The sequence below is a fragment of the Diaphorina citri genome, unplaced genomic scaffold (genome assembly GCF_000475195.1).
Source record: "Diaphorina citri unplaced genomic scaffold, Diaci psyllid genome assembly version 1.1 scaffold399, whole genome shotgun sequence".
NCBI lineage: Eukaryota > Metazoa > Arthropoda > Insecta > Hemiptera > Psyllidae > Diaphorina > Diaphorina citri.
Window position 1 is genome coordinate 181,877 of NW_007377834.1, and position 27,385 is coordinate 209,261.

Below are 27,385 nucleotides of genomic sequence, written 5' to 3' on the forward strand. Positions count from 1 at the left end.
ATGGCTGCTCAGAGTCCCTACAGTGAAGTACTTGACTACAACCACCAAGAGGAACATGATTAATGAGGAGGCATGGACCTCCATCAGAAAAAATCTGTGATGGGATACCATGACGACTAAAGAAACTTTTTAGTTGAGTGACAATGGTATCACTATTATAAGAATTGACTTGAGCTACTTCAAAATATTCAGAATAATAATCTACAACTATCAGATAATTCTTATCATTAAACTGAAAAAGATCAGTACCTACTTTCTGCCATGGTAAGTTAGGTATCTCATGAGGTTTAAGAGGTTGTTTAACATTAGCCTTTCTATACTTAAGACAAATATGACAATTTTGAACAAAATTTTCAATTTCAGCATTGATATTGGGCCAGAAAATAACACCTCTAACTAGATTTTGAGTACTAGTAATGCCAAGATGACCTTCATGCATGCGTTTGAGCATTTCTTCCCTCATCAGTCAAGAACGACATCCTTTGACGGGAGACTTCCAAGTTTTTTGCTATATCAATGCATTTTTCTAGCTTTACATCGCCAAGTTCAAGAAGTTTTTCTCGGATGAAATTGTTGGAATTGTGCATGTTGCAAATGAATATGTCTCTAATTATTGTGTCCTCCTTGAATTCACAGGTAGAGGCTAAATTTTTCAATTTGGTTACAAATTCAGATATTGATTGGTTTCAATTAAAAAATTTATTTCTTTCAATGGCTAAATTCTTCTTTGGGCTAAAATATTCTGAGAATTTTTTAACCAATTCTGCATATTTAACTTGGTCAATATCCATTTGGAAACTCTGGAAGATTGATAGGACATCACTGCCCATGTGGTGTAGCAATAGCGACGACTTCCTTGTATCATCCTCTTTTTCAAGGTTTGAAGCCTTTAGGAATATTTGAAATTGGAGGTACCAATTGCGCCATTCTGTTTGGTTTAATCATTTGTCTTATGACCGACTTTTTTTCTAGCGAAAATGGTTCATTTGCTGGGTTTTTTAACTCTTTCTCATACTCACATGGATTTTGTAGGTACATCAAGACCAGTGATTGGATACTTCTTCGTTCTTTAATTCTCTTTGTTAAACTTGTGATCAAAGATTGGCTGAAACTATGGTTTTCATCTTTCAATTTTTGCATGATAAACTTTAGTTTAGTGTCGTTTCAGCAGTTATCAATGTAGCATCCCTTCTACATAGAACCTCAACCCCTAACTTTAAAGGTTCCAGACTACGTTGTAGCATTTCGATCTTTTGCCACTCTACCTCTGTAAAATGTAGATTGGGCTTTAAATCAATGAGTGCTTTACTGATACTTGACTTAACATCATAAAAACGACTTAACATATCAGCTAAACTATTCCAACTATTTATTGGTGGCTATTTGAAACAAAGAAGTTATAAAAACGACTTAACATATCAGCTAAACTATTCCAACTATTTATTGGTGGCTATTTGAAACAAAGAAGTTTGTTCTCGGGGTGACGGTGACTCATCTTGGTTGGGTAGTTGTAGTTGGGTTCAATAATGCTAAAAAGTATAAAAAAGGATTAAAGGTTAAAGGAACCATGTACAAGAAATGTCCCCCCCAAACTTCAAACCATGACCATGAGTGAGGTCACTGGTCCCTAGGAAGAGTAGAAAGAGATTTTTTTTTTCTTTTTTTTACCTCTGTATTTTGTGAGTTTTTGACAAAAGTATTTTCGAAAAAAACACAAGGAGAAGGAATCATGTAAAAGAAATGTCCCCCCAAACTTCAAACCATGACCATGAGTGAGGTCACTGGTCCCTAGAAAGAGTAGAAAGAGATTTTTTTTTCTTCATTTTTTTTACCTCTGTATTTTGTGAGTTTTTGTCAAAAGTATTTTCGAAAAAAACACAAGGAAACCCGTTTTTTCCATACTTGCGGGATTGAGGGTGCGGGATTGCCATCCCTATGTGCTATGCTCGAGATGGCGCGACGCGCTAAGAAAAAATGGACTCACATTTTTCATGAACACTAATAGACTTGAGCGATTTTTTTTTTTTTTTCTCAATATTTTTTTCCGCGTAATATTTTTTCCGAATTTTTTGCTTATTTTTGGGGGGAGGGGGGCTGGAGCCCTTTTGCCCTTTAAAGATCGGAAGAGGGACCCAACTAATTCATTGAGTTCTCGAAGTTTTAAAATATAAGATATTCTAACCTGATCAGCATCCCCCCTGTCATTACCTCTCTCTCATTATCTTCTTGTCAGAATCACTTGGTATCCTTTGTCCATGAGGCAACCTGCTGTTGAGCAGGAAGGTGGTTGTTAAGCATTTCTCTCTACGTGAATCCGTACCTAACTCAGATTTTATATTTTGGCACTTAGCACATTATTGATGATCGGTCTTCGTTATGTGCCATTTCAAACTAAATTTACATAGAGGCGACGCAACACCTGACATGTCCTATAAGTGAGAGTCCTGTCATAAAGCCTTGGAAAAAAAAAAAATCCATCAGTTTTAGAGCCAGTGACATCGGCTGTTCGGGCGCTGAAATCGGTGAATGAACTTCTGAAGTTTCGTGGTTGTTATCTGGACGGGTGACTGTTATTATCATGTGCTGCTGGCTTATTGGGTGGTGCACCCAATCATCTCCTGTATTACTAATATTACTATGTTTGTATTGTACTGTATTACTAATACATATTACTATGTTTGTATTTTAATATGTATAGGTAGATATTATTTTTGTAAATAAACTTTGGTACAATTGTTTTATAGATACATCTGTGCAGCATATTTTCTTAATATTTTCGATTTTTAGTTTCCTTCTAAAAAAAAAGACACAATTATTTTGGGTGGTACCTATCGCCTGGTAAACAGGAGGGTGTGGGTTCAATCCCAGCCTAGGTATGCAGTTTTGTCCTTAATATATTTTGAGAATTTGACCTCGACAATATTAGTAGCCTACTGCTGGCCGCTGGAGGAGGAGGATTTTTCGGTCCTATGCGAGCAGTGACATAGAGTGACATAAATAAGCACTGTTAGTACGACTACCTTGTAAGTGCTAGGTCGCTGGGTCGATTCCCGGAAGGATTATATCTCAAACAGATAATGTTTGTTTTCGGAACGGCTGGCTTTCTTCTATCCTGTCTTCCTTCTCACTTCGCTTTTGGGACGATAAGACCGTAGCAGTTACAGTTCCCTCTATCAAACCTCTTTTTTTTTTAATAAAAAAAAAAAAAACACAATATTATTATAATTTGTTCCAATACACGTGCTTTGTACAAGACCACCTGTTGCACATTGTTCCACATGTTTCAAACAGGTGAAAGTTCGAAAGGTCCTAAAGTGCAATAAATAAAATATTAGGGGGCACAGTGTGTGCCAGCGCAGCGGTAACATGCTTATTTGTCATGCAAAGGGTACCGGATTCGATTTCCAGAGTCGATTTTTTTTTTTAGTATTTAGAATAGAATAGAATATACCTACCTTGTTTATACTACCAGCATGGGACTGAAAAGTCCCTTTACTCTCGCAGTCTAAACAAGGTCTTATATATTTGATTGGAAATAACATTACATTTTATGGAACAATATTCAAGACCTGTTTAAATTAAAAAAAAAAAAAAAAAAAAAAAAAAAAAAAAAAAAAAAAAAAAAAAAAAAACAACCTACCCCCGGGCGCCCCCCCGGGGGGGGGGGGGGAAAAAAAAACAAGGTATTATTTAGGTATTTTAGTTACGTAGGTATTTCTTCGATTATTACAAATATTTCAGAGGGTCATTTCCTAGTGTTCCTAGTGAGGGCCTTACCCAACCTGAGTGAGGCGAGAAAAAGCCAGCAATACGCGATGACCCAAACGGCCACCCATATTTACCACGCGTTGCTTAACTTCAGTGATCCATTGCAAACGTTCAGTGTATTATCGCTACTGGAACGGCAGTAAAACTTTTTTTCCAGGCATTTTGATGACTTGTTGAACTGTACGCAGCCATGTAAATATGCAATAAATAACTATTAATAATAACAATTCTATCTGCCCATTTTTCTCGGATCGATTAATTTGAGGTGCACATGTTCGCCCTCCGACCTTACTTAGGCTTTGGGAAAATAAAATAACAAGTCAGACCTAATATTGAAAAAAAGGCAAGTAAACAAAGATTGTAAACAAAATTCCACTTCTGAACTGCATTTGTTTATTTGCCTTGACGTGTGACCCTAACCTAGGCCAACTTTTTGATCAAATAAAAATAATGAACAAAACACAATATATAGTTCATTCATAATTCATTCATTTTCAGCCCGTCCTTCCTTTATTATTACGATAGTAATAAAAAAAGGTATAAGGGACGGGCTATTGTATTTGCTTCGGTGTCGTCTGTGTGTCTGACCCCATAGAAGGACTTATCCAAACCTAGTCGACCTATATATCAAATTAAAGGTCTTTTTACCAGGAACACGAAAATGGTGGTGCAAATTTTGTCCAGAGAACCATAAAGCCAAAAAACTAATAAAACTGGTTTTTGGGGGATTTTTTTTCACATTTTCTCACACAAATGAGCTCTGATCTTGAAATTTGTCGCGAAGACCTATGAACTCACAACTCAAAGCGAGAAAGTTTTAGATAACACTTCAGCCGTTATTTTAAGACCGGTTTTAGCGTCACCTATGTTGAGCTACGTCGAGCAAGGCCAATAAATGGATGGGTGACTTAAACCTTATATTGGGAATAAAGGGAGAACGGGCTCTAGTCTTAATTTTAAATCATTTCATGAAAGTAAAATCAAATCAAGAATGATAATAAACTGAATATTAAACAAATTAGGTAGGTACATAGGTACTAATTAAACGATCTAACGATCGAATAAACCACGGGCTAAAAAATTCCGGGAGGGACGGGCCCAGCTTGTTTCTCTTGCAACACAACAAATTGTGACTTGGGGCAATAAGGGCGATTGCTCTTTAGATTTTGGGATCAATCACTCTTACACACATATTTATGAACAAAGTGCTGGCTCTTAAGTTCGTGCTAAGCATAGTCTCAAGGCATTTGATGATAAAGTGGGCTTTTCTGCTTCGCCTTTTTCCTGGAATTCCAACGATCAGTTGTCCTCGCACGAGGCTGAGTGCACCCCGAAATAACCAGCACGTGGTTGCCCACATGGTCATTAGTCCAGATACCAACCACGCGGAACATTGCTTAACTTCAGTGATCCCTTTATTGCATAACAACGTTAACAACTAGCTATTGCCACTGGTCACTGAGTCAGCGATAATATGGCAGAAATATGATATGATTTGATGAATCAATAATGAATTTTAGTGATCACGGTTATAGTTGGTGCGTGAAAGGAGATTATGAATTTTATTCTTTGATGGCAGAAACGTGATATGATTCTGATGAATCACTAATGAATTTTTAGTGATCACGGTTATAGTTGGTGCGTGAAAGGAGATTATGAATTTTATTGTTTGAAATGTTTGAATGATCTTAAAGTTCAACAAGATCAGGTACCTACATGATGATCAGGGTCAGTCGAAATATGGTACTGTGAGATATGGCTATTTGGAATCTAAGCAGTAACCACATTTCTCTTAAAACATTAAAAATAAGAACTATTTTATTTTGGAAAAAAAGGATTTCACTCAGTAAATCATGGCATTATTTTGGTAAACGGAACAATTCTAGGACTCTCTAGCTAGGTTTTCTACTTTTAGTCATTTTGACAATTTGGCACATCCACTAATTTGTGAAATCCACGTTTTTGTTATAAGCACATTGCATAATGCATAACCTTAATCGTTTGTAGGCGTTCATACAAATTATTCATGGTAACAAATTTAATAGCAAAATTTGGATTATGGATAAGGTACTCGATATAAGTATCTACCTACTACATAATTATGGTTTTATTTAGACTGTCAGCTTAAAACACGATGTATTGTATTATCCCATTATGCTAACAGTTAAATAGTGCATCTCTTTATTGATATAACATTGGGGCCTTTGTAAGCATTATCTACTATAGGTACGAATAATACTTACCAAGAAAAGATATTAAGCTTAATAGGGAACATTTTACAATTGTCCAATCAATCTGACGATGACGCCAGTTAAATTTTATGTCGCCACCAGGACTCGAACCCTAACCCCCCAGATTACAGGTCCAACGTTCTAGCTCTGATCTACTTTGGCTGCAGGGTTAAAAATAAGAACTATTTTATTTTGGAAGAAAAGGATTGCACTCAGTAAATCATGGCATTACTTTGGTAAACGGAACAATTCTAGGACACTCTAGCTAGATTTTCTACTTTTAGTCATTTTGACAATTTGGCACATCCACTAATTTGTGAAATCCACGTTTTTGTTATAAGCACATTGCATAATGCACAACCTTAATAGTTTTTAGGCGTTCATACAATTTATTCATGGTAACAAATTTAATAGCAAAATATGGATTATGGATAAGGTACTCGATATAAGTATCTACCTACTACCTATGGTTTTATTTAGACTGTCAGCTTAAAACAAGATGTATTGTATTGTCCCATTATGCTAACGGTAAAAGAGAATAGTGCATCTCTTTATTGATATACCTAACATTTGGGCCTTTGTAAGGATTATCTACTAGGTACGAATAATAACCAAGAAAAGATATTAAGCTTAATAGGGAATATTTTACAATTGTCCATTCAAACTGACGATGACGCCAATTAAATTTTATGTCGCCACCAGGACTCGAACCCTAACCCCCCAGATTACAGGTCCAACGGTCTAGCTCTGATCTACTTTGGATGCAGGTTACTTAGTTGTAATAAGAACTTTGCATTACTTTCCTATTGAATTGTCAAAGCCCGAGATTTCAACAGAAGAAGAATAAAAAATTTGAGGAATAATTAATCAAAGCCTTGATCTGCTGCAGTAGGTAGATTGGTACCTGTACAAACATCATAGTAATGTACCTAGTGGTGACATTGCATTACTTTTCTATTGAATTGTCAAAGCCCGAGATTTCAACAGAAGAAGAATAAAAAAAATTGAGGAATAATTAATCAAAGCCTTGATCTGCTGCAGTAGGTAGATTGGTACCTGTACAAACATCATAGTAATGTACCTAGTGGTGACTGACATCTGCCAAATAAACCTGCCGTCTGGCTCTGTGAATCATTCTAAAAGTTAGGTACCCCTACCCAATATGTAGCACAGTAAATCATGGCATTATTTTGGTAAACGAAACAATTCTAGGACACTCTAGCTAGGTTTTCTACTTTTAGTCATTTTGGCAATTTGGCACATCCACTAATTCGTGAAATCCACGTTTTTGTTATAAGCACATTGCATAATGCATAACCTTAATCGTTTTTAGGCGTTCATACAATTTATTCATGGTAACAAATTTAATAGCAAAATATGGATTATGGATAGGATTATCTACCTACTAGATACGAATAATACTTACCAAGAAAAGATATTAAGCTTAATAGGGAATATTTTACAATTGTCCATTCAAACTGACGATGACGCCAATTAAATTTTATGTCGCCACCAGGACTCGAACCCTAACCCCCCAGATTACAGGTCCAACGGTCTAGCTCTGATCTACTTTGGATGCAGGTTACTTAGTTGTAATAAGAACTTTGCATTACTTTCCTATTGAATTGTCAAAGCCCGAGATTTCAACAGAAGAAGAATAAAAAATTTGAGGAATAATTAATCAAAGCCTTGATCTGCTGCAGTAGGTAGATTGGTACCTGTACAAACATCATAGTAATGTACCTAGTGGTGACTGACATCTGCCAAATAAACCTGCCGTCTGGCTCTGTGAATCATTCTAAAAGTTAGGTACCCCTACCAAATATGTAGAATGGTACCTGTTACCTACTTACCTTCCTATGTTAGGTCTAAGAACAGTGGCGGAGATGAGGTAGGGAAATGGGTCGAGTAAAATGGAAAGCATTAAGGTAAGCAAAAAAGAACCACCCATCAGGCAATATTCCCCTAACCTAACGAATGGTTCTTTTTAGCTTAATGATGTCCAAAAGCCACCTTAGCCAGCCCAGTTAGCTTGGTTGGTATAGCGTCTGCCTTGTAAGCGCTAGGTCGCGGGTTCGATAACGCCCGGGCCGGATTTTATCCTGAACTTTTAAGGTTAGTTCTCTGAACGGCTGGCTGCTTTCTTCTATCCTGTCTCTCTTTTATTTTCGCTTTCGGGACGATAAGACTTTCGCAGTTACAGTTCCCCAAAACCTCAAAAAAAAAAAATAATAATAATAGTGCTTATTTATACTGCTCGCCTAGGACTGAAAAGTCCCTTTACTCCAGCAGTAGGCTACTACTATTATTGTGGTCAAATTCTCAAATTATATGAGGATAAAATTCCATACCTCGGTTGGGATTGAACCCACGCCCTCCTGTTTACCAGGCGAGCGCCTTGACCACTACACCACCGAGGCAGGTAAATAAAAATAAAAAAATATATTCATTTTGGACTGCTTTATCCACCACTGTTTTGTCCATCAATTGTCATCGGGTCTGGCACGTTCCAGTCAACTTTACACACGACTGTCTCTATTGTGAGGGTATGTGACCTGCATACTAGGGTGATAGGGGGACTAATGTGGACTGGCCAGTACACCATGAACTAGGTCAGTTATACAATACCTACATGTTAAGGAAGGGTGGGGCGGTTGATAAGAACGGTACGGCCCGGTGTAGAGAGCACTTGGAGCTCCTCTGATAACAGGACTGCCACGCCTCAGCCCCACGAAAGCATTTGAGTTCCTCAAAGGAGAAAAACAAGAAATTGGACAGTGAACAGTCCAGTGGAACAGCTTATTTCACTTTTAACTGCTAAGGTCTTATCGTACCGAAACCGAAGACAGAAGAAGGACAGGATATGAGGAAGCCAGCCGTTCCGAGAACGAACCTTGTCTGCTTAGGATAAACTCCACCCCGGCGGGAATAGAACCCGCGACCTAGAGCTCCTCCAAGTTAACTAGTAACTAGGCTGGCTTTAAAGGAATTGAGGAGTTGCAATTGGGAAAATATTATTAATAAAAGATCGATTCCTACGTAAAAAGTTGTGAAAAATCCAAATATGAGGATCCAAAACTCCGAAAAAGTAACTTAAAAGGTCGAAAATTTAATTTTTAACTGCCGTTCTAATGAAAAAGTTCAAAGAGTTGTGACGTCAGATTTCACGTCAAAATGCGCAGAAACGCTTGCGCACAAACAAACGAAGCGGGAGTCATGAATTATGACGTCATCGTCTACGGGAGCGTATGCCGTGGCGTCAAAGTTCACGATTTAAAGGTATTTTTTAAATCGATTTATCTCGGTATCTAGAAGTCGTAGAAGAAAAAGAAAAATTCCGTTGGTCCTCATTTTTGGTAAGTTTGTCGGAGGGCGGCCCGACAAGATTGTCGGACTGGTTATGCCAGTCACTCACGCCCAGACGGTTTGACGGATCGGAAATTGTGTGGTCGAAAAAGCTTCAAACCCAGGAAGATTTTTCCACCCCACACGTTCAGACGGTCTGTCAGACCTAGGGCGTATTCCTGCCACACACATTGCTGGTCTGACGGAGCGCGGTCTGTCAGACCTAGGGCGTATTCCTGCCACACACATTGCGGGTCTGACGGAGCGCGGTCTGTCAGACCTAGGGCGTATTCCTGCCACACACATTGCTGGTCTGACGGAGCGCGATCTGTCAGACCTAGGGCGTATTCCTGCCACACACATTGCGGGTCTGACGGAGCGCGGTCTGTCAGACCTAGGGCGTATGAGTCCAACTAGAATGCAGGTCACTCTCCAGAATATACTCCCTGTGGATCTTGATGGATCACTGAAGTTAATAAACGTTGAGTATATTGATATCCGGACGAGTGACCCTCTCCTCTGGGCAATAGCGTGTTGCTGGATTTTCCCGGCCCCACTCAGGCTGGGTGAGGTTAATGTGAGGAGGCTGGTAGCTTGTCACGGAATGGAAGCTAAAAACCCCGTCACTAAAAACCTTAGCAGTTAATACAGTGAAAAATAACTAAAAACGTTGGCAGTCATATAGTAAAAAGTTACTGAAACCCAGGCATTGGCAGTAAAAACCTTGGGAGTCATACGTCACTAAAACCAAGTGTCCCTTGCTTTCTATTTCAGTATACAAATGGTCTGGTGACCTGGGGATTCACCACAGCGGAGAAGTCTCTCTACACCGCTATTGATCTGACCAAACCTACAGTAGCCCTGTTTGAGCAACCCATCCTCATCATGGATAACCTATTGTGTAAGAGTCTGGATGTAGTGGAACAGAAGGTCCCGGTCATCAACTATTCACCAGAAGTGGTAAGAAGGAAGAAAAAATAGTTAAAGAAAAGTCATACCTACCGATCCATAGGTATATAAAAACATAAAATGTACTCGTCACAAAGGTCGTTTTTGTTAATACGCCTCGATAAATGGCTTGACTTGAATCATCAACCTCGAGATCCAAAGTCCACCGTGGTATTGAAATAGTGGCCAAATTGACCATTAGAATCTTCTACAATACAAGAAGCCTATGCTTAAAAGGACTCGTATTGGATATGAATTCAATTGAACCTCAATATCTCATCCACATAGGTGTTAGAAACTAGAAGAAATACCAAAACCTACTCATAGACTGTGCTTTACCTATGTGTACCTACTCGTACTAGTCTAGGTAACTTATTAATATTTTTTAGCTCAATTCCCTCAAGGGATGTTTCAATTCACAGCTTGAGGCTTCAACTTCTGATATGAATAGCAATAGCTATAATAAAATTTGTTCCTCATTTCTAGATCTACCACCTTACCAAGGACTACGCTAGTCGCAACGTCTTCCAGCCCATGATCAAGCGAGCTGAATCTGTCAAAGAGATCAGCTATAATAAAGCCAACGATCAAGAAAAAGTAGAATCTAGACAGAAACTCGATAAAGAAGTTTAAAGTCGCACCAGCTCCTCAAAACTTTAGACTACTTTAGAGGATGAGTGCTGTGGAGGCGTCGATTGAACCTGTGGAATGACTCGAAAAGTCTTTGTGTTAAATCTGACAGTTCCACTGTTTTTTTCTACATAGTTCTCTCAACTTTTTTTGAAACAGCTGGAAAGCTTGACGGAAGCTGACGTTCCAATTCTTTCTTGAGTGTAGGCGGCGCCGTCTGAAGATTTACAGGTGGTTCATCTTCTGATGAAGTTGCACTAACTTCGCTATCATTCAAAAGTCTAATCAGATGGTCTGAGCTCGAGTCCAACTAGAATGCAGGTCACTCTCCAGAATATACTCCCTGTGGATCTTGATGGATCACTGAAGTTAATAAACGTTGAGTATATTGATATCCGGACGAGTGACCCTCTCCTCTGGGCAATAGCGTGTTGCTGGATTTTCCCGGCCCCACTCAGGCTGGGTGAGGTTAATGTGAGGAGGCTGGTAGCTTGTCACGGAATGGAAGCTAAAAACCCCGTCACTAAAAACCTTAGCAGTTAATACAGTGAAAAATAACTAAAAACGTTGGCAGTCATATAGTAAAAAGTTACTGAAACCCAGGCATGGGCAGTAAAAACCTTGGGAGTCATACGTCACTAAAACCAAGTGTCCCTTGCTTTCTATTTCAGTATACAAATGGTCTGGTGACCTGGGGATTCACCACAGCGGAGAAGTCTCACCGAAATTTCGCACTTTTGTCAGTTTTTTGCTTATAACTCCTAAACCGTGCGTTCCATGCAATGTTTATGGGTATTTACTATTGATCTGACCAAACCTACAGTAGCCCTGTTTGAGCAACCCATCCTCATCATGGATAACCTATTGTGTAAGAGTCTGGATGTAGTGGAACAGAAGGTCCCGGTCATCAACTATTCACCAGAAGTGGTAAGAAGGAAGAAAAAATAGTTAAAGAAAAGTCATACCTACCGATCCATAGGTATATAAAAACATAAAATGTACTCGTCACAAAGGTCGTTTTTGTTAATACGCCTCGATAAATGGCTTGACTTGAATCATCAACCTCGAGATCCAAAGTCCACCGTGGTATTGAAATAGTGGCCAAATTCGGAGGGACGGGCCCAGCTTGTTTCTCTTGCAACACAACAAATTGTGACTTGGGGCAATAAGGGCGATTGCTCTTTAGATTTTGGGATCAATCACTCTTACACACATATTTATGAACAAAGTGCTGGCTCTTAAGTTCGTGCTAAGCATAGTCTCAAGGCATTTGATTGGTCAATTTTGACTTGAGACTGATCTAAGAACGATCATTCTTGTTCATAAATACGAGTGTCAGGGTTGATGGGCTCAGTAAACCACTAGTTGAGCCAGGCTAGTTAGATTGAAGGATAGCGCACCTGTCTTTGTGAGGTCTTGGCTTCGATTCCCGCTCAGAGCGGATTTTTCCAGGTATTATAACCACGCCACGGCTCTAGTTGATTATTTAACTTGTCACCAAAAAATTTTTGTTGCTGAAAAAGGATGCTGGCCAAATATCGGACCGAAAACATTACTTCCCTCCAATGAGGGTACGACAAGTAAGCCAGCCTTGGTAACTTGAGAGGTACCGCGCCTGCCTTTTGAGTGCTAGGTCGAGGGTTCGACTCCCGCTCGGGGAGAACTTTATCCTAAACAGATGAGGTTTGTTCTCGGAACGGCTGGATTTTTTCTATGTGATCCTCTTTTTCTCTTCGATTTCAAGATGATAAGGCCTCCGTTGTTACAATTCCCTCTATTAAACGACTAAAAAGTTTGGAAACCACTGGCGTAGCTGATAGTTATAGGAACAGAATGGAGCAGTTGCAAATGGGTAAAAATTATAAATAAATGGTCGATTCCTATGTAAAAAGCGATGGGTAAAGGTATTGCATATAATCTAGCCATGAGATTACCTTATCACTTTCTAAAGTGCATTTTATTCCGTGGTATGTAATCTGTATTTCTTAAATCACCACTTATCTACCTACCTATTGTACTGAGATTTTTTTTTTTTTTACTTTTTTTATTATTATTCTGATCCCAATGACCCTTTGAATGAGTCTTTTTCTTATTTTAATTGATGGAGAGGCAGACCTTTAAGTGACTAATAAAGTAGGTGTATCAGTAAAGTAGTCAGATAAAGTGGGCTTTTCTCCTTCGCCTTTTCGCTGGAATTCCAACGATCAGTAACTGATCGTTGGAATTCCAGGGAAAAGACGTTGACGAAAAGACAACTGTTGTCCTCACGAGGCTGAGTGCACCCCGAAATAGCCAGCACGTGGTTGCCCACATGGTCATTAGTCCAGATACCAACCACGCGGAACATTGCTTAACTTCAGTGATCCCTTTATTGCATAACAACGTTAACAACTAGCTATTGCTACTGGTCACTGAGTCAGCGATATGGCAGAAACATGATATGATTTGATGAATCAATAATGAATTTTAGTGATCACGGTTATAGTTGGTGCGTGAAAGGAGATTATGAATTTTATTCTTTGAAATGTTTGAATAAGCTTAAAGTTCAACAAGATCAGGTACCTACATGATGATCAGGGTCAGTCGAAATATGGTACTGTGAGATATGGCTATTTGGAATCTAAGCAGTAACCACATTTCTCTTAAAACGTTAAAAATAAGAACTATTTTATTTTGGAAGAAAAGGATTGCACTCAGTAAATCATGGCATTACTTTGGTAAACGGAACAATTCTAGGACACTCTAGCTAGATTTTCTACTTTTAGTCATTTTGACAATTTGGCACATCCACTAATTTGTGAAATCCACGTTTTTGTTATAAGCACATTGCATAATGCACAACCTTAATAGTTTTTAGGCGTTCATACAATTTATTCATGGTAACAAATTTAATAGCAAAATATGGATTATGGATAAGGTACTCGATATAAGTATCTACCTACTACCTATGGTTTTATTTAGACTGTCAGCTTAAAACAAGATGTATTGTATTGTCCCATTATGCTAACGGTAAAAGAGAATAGTGCATCTCTTTATTGATATACCTAACATTTGGGCCTTTGTAAGGATTATCTACTAGGTACGAATAATAACCAAGAAAAGATATTAAGCTTAATAGGGAATATTTTACAATTGTCCATTCAAACTGACGATGACGCCAATTAAATTTTATGTCGCCACCAGGACTCGAACCCTAACCCCCCAGATTACAGGTCCAACGGTCTAGCTCTGATCTACTTTGGATGCAGGTTACTTAGTTGTAATAAGAACTTTGCATTACTTTCCTATTGAATTGTCAAAGCCCGAGATTTCAACAGAAGAAGAATAAAAAATTTGAGGAATAATTAATCAAAGCCTTGATCTGCTGCAGTAGGTAGATTGGTACCTGTACAAACATCATAGTAATGTACCTAGTGGTGACTGACATCTGCCAAATAAACCTGCCGTCTGGCTCTGTGAATCATTCTAAAAGTTAGGTACCCCTACCCAATATGTAGAATGGTACCTGTTACCTACTTACCTTCCTATGTTAAGTCTAAGAACAGTGGCGGAGATGAGGTAGGGAATTGGTCGAGTAAAATGGAAAGCATTAGGTAAGCAAAAAAGAACCACCCATCAGGCAATATTCCCCTAACCTAACGAATGGTTCTTTTCTGCTTAATGATGTCCAAAAGCCACCTTAGCCAGCCCAGTTACCTTGGTTGGTATAGCGTCTGCCTTGTAAGCGCTAGGTCGCGGGTTCGATTCCCGTTGCACGACGTGACGTTGAGAAACATTTTGCTTTGCAACACAGTGAAACAAAATGTTTTATTTTTCTCTTGCAACACAACAAAATAAATTGTGACTTGGTAAAACGGGCAATAAATCAGTTGCGCTTATTTGGGTGATGTTTCAAAGTCATAGAGCAGGAAAAATGAGGACCAACGGAATTTTTCTTTTTCTTCTACGACTTTAATACCGTTGGTCCTCATTTTTCCTACTCTATGACTTTGAAACATCACCCAAGTAAGCGCAACTGATCTATTGAGTGATAGAAGAAGCAACAGGTAGGTGGTAGGTACATACCTAATGAGTAAGAATTATAATCTTACCCAGCCTACAGGGTGTGGTTGATATCCGAATGACCATCTGTACAATCGCGTACTACTCACAAAATTGGTCGCGGGTTCGATTCCCGCCCGGGACAACATAATCCTAACCAGATAACGACTGGCGTTCTCTTAACCTGTCTGCCTTTTCTTTTCACTTTCTGGACAATAAGACCTTAGCAGTTATAGTTCCTTCTATCAAAACTCCGCCCTGGACGGAAAACTGACCCGCGCCCTGGACGGGAATCGGACCAGCGATCTAGCGTTTACAAGGCAAACGCGTTACCCTCCCAAGCTAACTAAGCTGGCAGGTTAGGTATGTATTACCTATTTCTGATTACGATGAAGCCCGCCCTGGACGGGAATTGGACCCGCGATTTAGGGCTTAGTTCGTTACCCTCCAAGCTAACTCTGGTAGGGTAGGAACCTATTTCTGATCCACCCTGAACATATTCCCATTGAACTGTTGAACATTCGATCTTTGACTTGAGACTGAATGATTATAGAAGTTAGAAATAGGAAAGCCTCACCAGTTCCATACATTTTATGTTTCAATACTTGTTCAGTTTCATAATACATTTGAATTTCCGTACCTACTTTGAAATAAGTTGAGTGTAGGGTTTTTATCTTACACCTGTGTTACTTTTGTGTTATCTGTTTTATTTTTTCCAAATCAAAATCAAGCTTTTTACTTTCTCTTAGATTTTTTCTTCTAATTTTCTCCTTTTTGTTTGTTTGAAATTTTGAGGAGTCAATTTCGGTAAGTGGAAATCATTTTAGAATTTTGAGATTTTGACACACTGTCCTGTTTGGCTTTTATTGGTGGATGAAATATGTAAATTGATGGTGCTTCAGAGTAGGTAGGTATATGTACCTAGATACATATCTACCAGGGTTACAAGGTACCTAGGTATTTTCAGAATTTGATGGCACCTAGAGGTGACCTAGGTTAGGTAACCTAGCCAGGCCATATTTTAGGCCCGAGCCACGAACGGTCACACTGTTATGCCCACCCTTTTTTTTCGACCGATTTTAAATGAAGTTTTTTTTCTACAAGACTTCATTTTTATGTTACTTATTTGGATTTGGATCCAATTTACCTAGATATGCAAGTTAGGTATCTAATAGACACGAATACCTACTTGTCTGTCATCATAACTTTATCAAAATAGTCATGTCTGAAAGGATTTTATCAAAATAGTATCTAGTCATGAGTCATGTTATAACCACATTGCCTCAGAAATATCAAATCCCTACACCATTAATCAAACTAGCATCACCTTAAAATGAAATGGTTAAGTACAAAAGTAAGTAGGTAGGTACATACAAAAAACTTATTTACCTACTCATTGGTAACCTATTTAGTATACCAGGTCTACAACTTCATGATGACATGATGTTGGTGCATGAAACTGTAGGTTGGTAGGTACTTTAAGCTAAAAATTACATGTTACATCATGACCGAAACTTATCCAATGAGAATATCCAATTTGACCAATGGACTTATCCAATGAGAATTTCAACATGGGATTGTAGGTAAACCCGGAAAAACAAACAAAAATGGGCTAAGGCTGTACTAACATAGATAAATAATAATAAATTGTATACTCAATTATTACTTTCAACATGAAACTCTAATAGATCCGAGAAACTTATGCTGGGTAAAATAATCATTATGGGTGGCATAGCGAACTTTATCTTGAACAGATAAGGTTCGCTTTCGGAACGGCTAGCTTTCTCCTATCCTATCCTCCACTTCGATTTTGAGACGGTAGGAGTCTTATTGGGTTGGCTATTAGAAAAAAAAAAGAAAACGATCCAACCGGAAATCGAACCCGGGTCTCCCACGGTTCAGGCCACTAGTTGTTTGGAATGTGGGAATCGGGATCACATGGGTCTTGCTTATCCGAGCATATCTTGGCTCTTGATAACCTTTGTAAGAAAGGTCCCTCGCTCTGTAAACTTACTAAGGTTCAGTAGATATATTAAGTCGACCTTTACACTTAAAAACAGTTTACCTACTTTTTCCTAGTATTTGGGAAGGCAGGGGAGGGGGGAAGGCTTTGAAAAAAAAAGTGAGAGATTAATAAAATTTCACTAAGTAGGTAGGTGCTTCCTACTCTACATATTTTGAGTTGTTAAGGGAACCAAGGTAGGTATGTGTATTTTCAAAAAAGAAAAAAAAAATGTTTTTATCATGTAATTTTCTTGGTGCCTATGCCTAGGATGAATCTATTCAACTATTCATATTGTGTGCCAAGTTTCAAGTCTCACAGTTATGTAGTTAAGCCTGCCTTGTAAGCGCAGTTGTCGCGAGTTTGATTTCCACCCGGGGTGAACTAGCTCTTTACTCTAAAGTTTAGGGTCTAAAAAATAAGGTTCATTCTCGGAAAGACCGACTTTCTCCTACCCTGTATTCCTCCTCTCTTCGCTTTCCGGATGATAGGATCTCCGTTGTTACACTTCCCTCTATGAAAATTCTTAAAGGGGGAAGGGAATCCAGATAAGGTTCAAATAGACCAGATTCCTAAAAGAAATTGATGAGTATTATATTCCAATTTATGTTCATCTCGGTATTTTATTTTCCTCTCAATTCCTACTGAATGCTACTGACAACGAGATCGGAAGAGCGTCAATCACGTGATGGCCAAATTGACCATTAGAATCTTCTACAATACAAGAAGCCTATGCTTAAAAGGACTCGTATTGGATATGAATTCAATTGAACCTCAATATCTCATCCACATAGGTGTTAGAAACTAGAAGAAATACCAAAACCTACTCATAGACTGTGCTTTACCTATGTGTACCTACTCGTACTAGTCTAGGTAACTTATTAATATTTTTTAGCTCAATTCCCTCAAGGGATGTTTCAATTCACAGCTTGAGGCTTCAACTTCTGATATGAATAGCAATAGCTATAATAAAATTTGTTCCTCATTTCTAGATCTACCACCTTACCAAGGACTACGCTAGTCGCAACGTCTTCCAGCCCATGATCAAGCGAGCTGAATCTGTCAAAGAGATCAGCTATAATAAAGCCAACGAGGCGGCAGTGAAGCTAGATAGTGTGCTCAATATTGCGGATAAATACGTGGACAAGTGACCCTCTGGGCAATAGCATGTTGCTGGATTTTCCCGGCCCCACTCAGGCTGGGTGAGGTTAATGTGAGTAGGCTGGTAGCTTGTCACGGAATGGAAGCTAAAAACCCCGTCACTAAAAACCTTAGCAGTTAATACAGTGAAAAATATCTAAAAACGTTGGCAGTCATATAGTAAAAAGTTACTAAAACCCAGGCATAGGCAGTGAAAACCTTGGCAGTCACACGTCACTAAAACCAAGTGTCCCTTGCTTTCTATTTCAGTATACAAATGGTCTGGTGACCTGGGGATTCACCACAGCGGAGAAGTCTCTTGATACTTTTTCTTATACTAGTTAGGTAACTCTAAAAGGAAAGAAAAAGGGAAAAAGAAAAAAGAAAAGAAAAGAAAAAAAAATAGTAAACGATGAACCTAATATAAAACTTTTGATAGACATGTATGTACCTACTTAGAAGAAGAGAAGGAAACTAAATATCTTAAGACTACAAGAAGTACCTAGGTGCATAACCAAACCTACAGTAGCCCTGTTTGAGCAACCTATCCTCATCATGGATAACCTATTGTGTAAGAGTCTGGATGTAGTGGAACAGAAGGTCCCGGTCATCAACTATTCACCAGAAGTGGTAAGAAGGAAGAAAAAAATAGTTAAAGAAAAGTCATACCTACCGATCCATAGGTACATAAAATGTACTCGTCACAAAGGTCGTTCTTGTTAATACGCCTCGATAAATGGCTTGACTTGAATCATCAACCTCGAGATCCAAAGCCCACCGTGGAATTGATATAGTGGACAAATTGACCATCAACATCTTCTACAATACAAGAAGCGTATGCTTAAAAGGACTCGTATTGGGTATGAATTCAATTGAACCTCAATATCTCATCCACATAGGTATTAGAAACTAGAAAAAATACCAAAACCTACTCATAGACTGTGCTTTACCTATGTGTACCTACTCGTACTAGTCTAGGTAACTTATTAATATATTTTAGCTTAATTCCCTCTAGGGATAAGTTTCAATTCACAGCTTGAGACTTCAACTTCTGATATGAATAGCAATAACCATAATAAAATTTGTTCCTCATTTCTAGATCTACCACCTTACCAAGGACTACGCTAGTCGCAACGTATTCCAGCCCATGATAAAGCGAGCTGAATCCGTCAAAGAGATCAGCTATAATAAAGCCAACGAGGCGGCAGTGAAGCTAGATAGTGTGCTCAATATTGCGGATAAATACGTGGACAAGTATCTGCCCGACGATGGCTCCCAGGATACCAACGGTAAGGAAGGTAAATCATCTCTTGGATTTAAGAAAATTAGAATTTGGAAGCGATTATGAGTGTCTAAAAGCATATTCTACAACCCTCAAGGGCTTTTCTAGAACCTAGCCATCGATTTAGGATCGTATCTAGGATTTTGTGGAGGGAGGAGTTATATTGTTTGTGTTCACTTTTTATAGGTTGCTCTTCTCGCGATAGATGGAGGATATATTCATTTATATATTTAACATTCAGTGACATTTTAAATTTGTGCCTACTTAGGCATTTATATTGTTTGTGTTCACTTTTTATAGGTTGCTCTTCTCGCGATAGATGGAGGATATATTCATTTATATATTTAACATTCAGTGAGAATCATTTTTTATTCCAAATTTGCATGACTTCAAAGGGGTGCTTTTACATTTCTACTATCTTACTGGTATTTGAATTTGATTGTTCAAGTCACAATATGCTCAATCTCATCTAATCACCTGTAAAATATTTGATCGTTCGTTGAACGTACTGTGACTGAAATGTGACCTGAACGGATAGGTAGTGATAATCGGGCTTTGCACTAACTAATTTTCACTGAAGAGTACCATAAATTGAAAGTTTAAAGCTAATGCATGTCTCTCGGGTTTCTTAAAATATGGAACGGGCACTTTACACGTTACGTCATAAGATGCAATGTACCACGCTAAGGTCAACTAAAGTTTAGGTTCAAGGCTGCTTATCCTTGAATTTAAACTGGTGATCCTAGATTAACACGTTTTGAGAGGAGCACTAACTATGTTCAAGTCACAATATGCTCAATCTCATCTAATCACCTGTAAAATATTTGATCGTTCGTTGAACGTACTGTGACTGAAATGTGACCTCCATTTGTGCCGGCCATTACTATGAGATGATCACAATTCTCATACTTCCTAATGCATTTAGAGCTGATATCATGGAATCTCCCACCTGGTATGAAACTATGGTCAACAGACAGGTTTTTTGGAAGTTTTGATTCCATTTACAACAAAAATATCCGTAATCTTGTTTTAAAATGTCAACACAAGCACCACAGTCTACCACAGAGGTAATTTTACGTCTACGCTCAGCTGTAATCCAGGCTTCGCTTAACTCGTAAGATAACCTTGACACTTTACTTCAGGGTCATATTTCTCGCTTCGTCTGATTCTGACATGACTATCCCCCACAATGAAAATATTGATATTTTTACCTTGTGTCACATTTAGTATTTGGGCGGAGGCTGTTTTTATCTCCTGGGGTGTGATTGATTTCTGTAGACCTTTCAGTTGTTTCTGGATATTATCAAGTTGTTCGTAGAAATTTTGATTTCTCAATCGGTAGTCTAGCCTTGTGAAGAGGTTGACAAGTTGTGGGAACAGAACCCCTGTTTGGACGTTGTGGGAGATCTTTGTACAGCAATAATCAACCAATATAATATATTGGTTGATTATTGCTGGTTGATGTATATATACCTTTTTTTTCTCTTTCTCACTCCATCTCTTGAATTTACCAAGTGGTTCAACACCTACAAAGTTTGACAGACAGTTTACTGCTTTACGATCTAACCACCTTACGAGCACTGTGCCTGTATCAGCATCATCTACTTTCCAATCAGAAGATCCCCTTCCTTCTTGTTTCAATTCTTTTTCTGACTTGACAGGACAATTTCCACTTCGCGACTCGCAACTTTCCAATCAGAAGATCCCCTTCCTTCTTGTTTCAATTCTTTTTCTGACTTGACAGGACAATTTCCACTTCGCGACTCGCAAAAGAGCTCTAGAAAATTGCAAGAAAAAGTAGAATCTAGACAGAAACTCGATAAAGAAGTTTAAAGTTGCACCAGCTCCTCAAAACTTTAGAGGATGAGTGCTGTGGAGGCGTCGATTGACCCTGTGGAAGTGTGGAATGACTCGAATCCCCTAAGTCTTAAGTCTTTGTGTTGAATCTGACAGTTCCACTGTTTTTCTCTACATAGTTCTCTCAACTTTTTTTGAAACAGCTGGAAAGCTTGACGAGAGCTGACGTTCCAATTCTTCCTTGAGTGTAGGCGGCGCCGTCTGAAGATTTACAGGTGGTTCATCTTCTGATGAAGTTGCACTAACTTCGCTATCATTCAAAAGTCTAGACATGATTTGTTTAATCATTTGTCTTATGACCGACTTTTTTCTAGCGAAAATTGTTCATTTGCTGGGTTTTTTAACTCTTTCTCATACTCACATGGATTTTGTAGGTACATCAAGACCAGTGATTGGATACTTCTTCGTTCTTTAATTCTCTTTGTTAAACTTGTGATCAAAGATTGGCTGAAACTATTGTTTTCATCTTTCAATTTTTGCATGATGAACTTTAGTGTCGTTTCAGCAGTTATCAATGTAGCATCCCTTCTACATAGAACCTCAACCCCTAACTTTAAAGGTTCCAGACTACGTTGTACTTTTTTCTCTCTTTCTCACTCCATCTCTTGAATTTACCAAGTGGTTCAACACCTACAAAGTTGACAGACAGTTTACTGCTTTACGATCTAACCACCTTACGAGCACTGTGCCTGTATCAGCATCTACTTTCCAATCAGAAGATCCCCTTCCTTCTTGTTTCAATTCTTTTTCTGACTTGACAGGACAATTTCCACTTCGCGACTCGCAAAAGAGCTCTAGAAAATTGCAAGAAAAAGTAGAATCTAGACAGAAACTCGATAAAGAAGTTTAAAGTCGCACCAGCTCCTCAAAACTTTAGAGGATGAGTGCTGTGGAGGCGTCGATTGAACCTGTGGAATGACTCGAAAAGTCTTTGTGTTAAATCTGACAGTTCCACTGTTTTTCTCTACATAGTTCTCTCAACTTTTTTTTAAACAGCTGGAAAGCTTGACGGAAGCTGACGTTCCAATTCTTCCTTGAGTGTAGGCAGCGCCGTCTGAAGATTTACAGGTGGTTCATCTTCTGATGAAGTTGCACTAACTTCGCTATCATTCAAAAGTCTAGACATGATTTGTTTAATCATTTGTCTTATGACCGATTTTTTTCTAGCGAAAATGGTTCATTTGCTGGGTTTTTTAACTCTTTCTCATACCCACATGGATTATGTAGGTACATCAAGACCAGTGATTGGATACTTCTTCGTTCTTTAATTCTCTTTGTTAAACTTGTGATCAAAGATTGGCTGAAACTATTGTTTTCATCTTTCAATTTTTGCATGATAAACTTTAGTGTCGTTTCAGCAGTTATTAATGTAGCATCCCTTCTACATAGAACCTCAACCCCTAACTTTAAAGGTTCCAGACAACGTTGTAGCATTTCGAGCTTTTGCCACTCTACCTCTGTAAAATGTAGATTGGACTTTAAATCAATGAGTGCTTTACTAATACTTGACTTAACATCATAAAAACGATTTGCATTACTTTCCTATTGAATTGTCGAAGCCCGAGATTTCAACAGAAAGAATAAACTCTTTTGAGGAATAATTAATCAAATCTTTGATCTGGTGCAGTAGGTAGATTGGGCACCTAAACCTGATGTACATTGTATAAACATCATACAGTAACTAGCATCTCCCAAATAAACTTGCCGTCTGGCTCTGTGAATCATTCTAAAAGTTAGGTTACCAATACCAAAAAGAATGGCACCTATACATACTTGGTACCTAGTACATTCGTAAATTGGGTCTGAGAAGAGTGGCGGAGATAAAGTAGGAGTGGGTTGTATGAAATTATGTACCTATACCTACCTACCTCCCTACTTACCTATTTATTGAACTGTAGATTCTACAGTTCTACAGTGTAGAACTCACTCGGAAAAAGGTTCCCTAGGGTGCCTCCCTATTAGATCGGGCCCTAATGAGAAAAAACTTGATGTGTTGAACCTTATTTGAAAATTTTCAAGAAAATAGGGCAAATCGTACGAGAATTATTTGTGAAACACATAAACGAACAAGCAAACTAACTCAGAGCGAATATTGTTTACTCAGCGATCTTGCATTTAGTTCGTCAAAATTCACTTTTTTCGCTCCAAAAGTTGCAAATCACCGGATCTATTCATCCACCACTATTTTGTCCATCAATTGTCATCGGGTCTGGCACGTTCCACAGTCAACTTTACACACGACTGTCTCTATTGTGAGGGTATGTGACCTGCATACTAGGGTGATAGGGAGACTAATGTGGACTGGCCAGTATTATATGAACTAGGTCAGTTATACAATACGTGTGGAGGCGGGGGCTTTAGGTTGATAAGGTACGGTCCGGTTTAGAGAGCACTTGGAGCTCCTCTGATAACAGGGATAGCTAGCACTTTTTTCGAAGAAAAAGACAAGAACTCAGTCGCAGTTGAGCGTACATAGCTGTAGATGTAAGGGCGCCTCATTGAGCTTACGAACACGGCCGGCGGCCCCGTACCTAGGAAACAAGTTTCCTAAGAGCGCAAAAAAAAACTCCTGCTAACCAAAAAATCATCCAGCCTGAGTGTGGTCGGGAAAAGCCAGCAGCCAGCGATTCCCCAGATGACCACCCATCCGGATACCAACCACGCACAGCATTAATTAACTTCATTGATCCATTAGAAACTAGAAACTGGTGCATTCAAGGTGCTATTACTGCTAGTTTTAAATATTATACCTACAATACCCCTTGTCGGTTTTTGGCTACGACAGCCATATTTTTCGCTATCCACATTTCATCTTATTAAAGGCTGATGAGTGCAGCTCACAGCAGTCGTGAAATATCCAGACCATCCATATATCAACCACGCTCCATGTGCTTAACTTCAGTGATACATCTACCGGTCTAATATGAGCTACCGGTGTTTGTGGACCTGTTAGTTTCTACTAAAGACATGTGACTAGTGGGATGAAGTCAGGTTTAGTCCGACTCTAAGGTGTAATCGTCAGTATGGAAAACATTATTTAAATCTAAGTATGTATAGCCAGGTAGGTAAGTACATAGGCAGGTAATACATACAGCTATACATAAGTAGATAATAAAATTAACAACTTATCTATAGCTCAGTGGTTCTCAACGTGGCGTACCGCGGCACCCTATGGTGTCGAGGGCGCAGATTTATCTGGAGGGTGTCGTACAATGGGAGAGTATGGGAAACATTATTTAAATCTAAGTAGGTATAGCCAGGTAGGTAGATAAGCACATAGGCAGGTAATACATACAGCTATACATAAGTAGGTAATAAAATTAACAACTTATGTATAGCTCAGTGGTTCTCAACGTGGCGTACCGCGGTACCCTATGGTGTCGAGGGCGCAGATTTATCTGGAGGGTGTCGTACAATGGGAGAAGGTACAATTTGGTTTGCCAGGGTGCCACCAAAATTTTTGTTGCTGAAAAAGGATGCTGGCCAAATATCGGACCGAAAACATTACTTCCCTCCAATGAGGATACGACAAGTAAGCCAGCCTTGGTAACTTGGGAGGTACCGCGCCTGCCTTTTGAGTGCTAGGTCGAGGGTTCGACTCCCGCTAGAGGCGAAAGTTATCCTAAACAGATGAGGTTCGTTCTCGGAACAGCTGGATTTTTCCTATCCGATCCTCTTTTTTCTTCGATTTCAAGATGATAAGGCCTCCGTTGTTACAATTCCCTCTATTAAACGACTAAAAAGTTTGGAAACCACTGGCGTAGCTGATAGTTATAGGAACAGAATGGAGCAGTTGCAAATGGGTAAAAATTATAAATAAATGGTCGATTCCTGTGTAAAAAGTTGGGGAAAATCCAAATCCGAGGTCAAAACTCCGAAAAAATAACTGTAAAAAGTCGAAAATTCAATTTTCTCCTTTTCTTTCATCTAAAGGCCATTAAGGTACCTAGGCCCCCTTCTCCCCTAAGGGCCCCCTCATCCGTCTTATCTCTAGGTATAAGCACTAAAGTACCTATTGTATAAGTAATCTTTATAGCTGTGTTAAGTAATCAAGTATCACTTGATGATCTAGTGTACATGAAAGTTATCGCTATTCTTTATCTGCGGGGAGTCATTCACGAAAGTTTTTCCTTGAACTTGAACCAATGTCCGACAGGAAGATGAAAGTCGATTCCGAAATTGAAAGAGTTGCATCAGCCTCGTGCTACGTTAGGGCCACCAATTCCCGAAATCCTGCTGGAGCACTAGAGTTAAGCAACATTGAGCGTGCTTGAATCAGGATGGATACGTGAATTACTAGCTAAACCGAATAGGTGCACCCTACCTAGGACTGATTGATTTTTTTAAAGAGGTTTGATAGAGGGGAGGCAGGATGGGAGAAAGGTAGCCGTTCCGAGAACGAACCCTATATGTTTATGATAAAATCCGCCTAGGGCGGGAGTCGAACCCGCGATCTAGCGCTTACAAGGCAGACGCGCTACCATTTAAGCTAACTAGCCTGGCAATCCTATTTTATTTGCTGCCTGTCTTAAGTGGAAAAAAAATCCAAAGAAATTTCGAGCCACGTTCGAGAAATTTCGAATGACACACTGGACGTAAATGACATAAATATGTATGTATCTTCGATGACCAACGGACGATAGGATACCTATATTCTATAATTATATTCAATTTTATTCCACATATAGGTCATAATTTACAACCTTCCTTAGTTCCTTACGTAACTATGAAGAAATCCAAGTTTTATTCTTGAAAATTTCGCTTCTTTTCCAGCCAAATCTCACCATGACTGTTGCCAACAAGAAGGTAGAGCTCCCTCATTTGACCTCAGTCGATCGGATCTTCAAGTGTCTCTAAAAAGGCTCAATCCGTAGATCGATCATGCGTCAATCGGCATAAAGACTCTTTAATTGTGTCACTGATGCTTTTGAAATGTGAACTGTATTGAGATATTAACTTCCAAACCTGGAACGAACTTATAGGTTTTGAAATCTTTGTCTATTACGATAATTGTTATTGTGATTATCTTGTACGTTGCTAGTAAAGTTCTGGTAGGTACGTGACCGTTACTGGTGAAATTAACGAAATAAGCATGTATTTCGGGGTTAATATAGTCTCTTGGAGATTACCTTTCAAAGTTTTGTGAATAGTGATAGGGTAAGATCTTTTAGAATTTTAGATAGATGTGCGAAATAGATATGTGGCTGCTGGCTGCTATATTATGTTAGTATTTATTTCATTGTCTTTGTTGTTTGTGATGTCCAAATTTTGTGTACTACATCAATTGGGCCGAGCATATTTCTAATAGATACTTTTATAAGTAGGTAGATAGGTCTTGTTTTATTTTTACTTATATTTTATCGTTAAACAAAGCTACCTATTTTAGGCAGGTTAGTTACTCGTATATTCCATGTCTGGGTTTCCAGGTTGACCATTTTAAAGCAAATTGTCTTCAATAACCACAGATTCCCTATATCAAAAAGGAAGGGTACACGGAATTAAAGAAGAGGAAGTCCGGCCGGGGGACGTATGCGTCCCCTGACTGACTATTCAATCTGGCTGTCCGAATCTTGGTTGATGAATAGGTTGATGAACAGACTTAGGCGCATTTCCTCTTTCCTACCTATAGGCATAGGCTATAGGAGGTATCTACCTTGGGCGATGGGCGTTTTCGTAATACATACTGTCAAACTGTTTGGACTTGGCTGCTTAATTGTTATATTAACCTTCTGAAACCTTCCGCTTTTCCAGTTGGCAAGGGATCCGAAGCGATTCTTCCAAAAGGTCAAAGAGCTGTGGGCCTACCTCTCAGCCGATGAGCCGGAGAACCAAGCTCCTCCTCATAATCTGGAGGAACTCATTGTCATGCTCACTCGTGAATCCTCCAGAAGAATTGTCCACCTGGTCAACTACACGTCAGGTCTTGTCATGCATCGCATGGATGTCGTGCAACATTACCTGCAGGAGATTTCGCACTTCATTTACATCCAAGTGAGGAAGTCTGCGGATGTCGGTGCTAAACAGTCTGCCCTGGCCATTGAACAGTCGAAGAAAGTTGCCGAAATTGCTATCCAGGTAAGAGATGTTGTGTTATTGTCAATGTTGGGACTTTGTAGTCTCAGCTGATAGTATAAAAAAGGT

General features: G+C 39.0%; 1 protein-coding gene across 1 annotated transcript; it reads left to right on the forward strand.

Annotated features, from left to right (window-relative positions):
• LOC103508445 (lipid storage droplets surface-binding protein 1-like) lies at positions 1–27,385 on the forward strand. The gene is made up of 9 exons (XM_026823043.1): positions 1–13; positions 9,497–9,768; positions 10,119–10,304; positions 10,779–10,889; positions 11,796–11,849; positions 17,958–18,112; positions 18,612–18,735; positions 19,205–19,450; positions 26,987–27,385. The coding sequence occupies exons 1-9, from the start codon at positions 1–3 to the stop codon at positions 27,368–27,370; spliced, it is 1,545 nt and encodes a 514-aa protein (XP_026678844.1). The 3' UTR covers positions 27,371–27,385.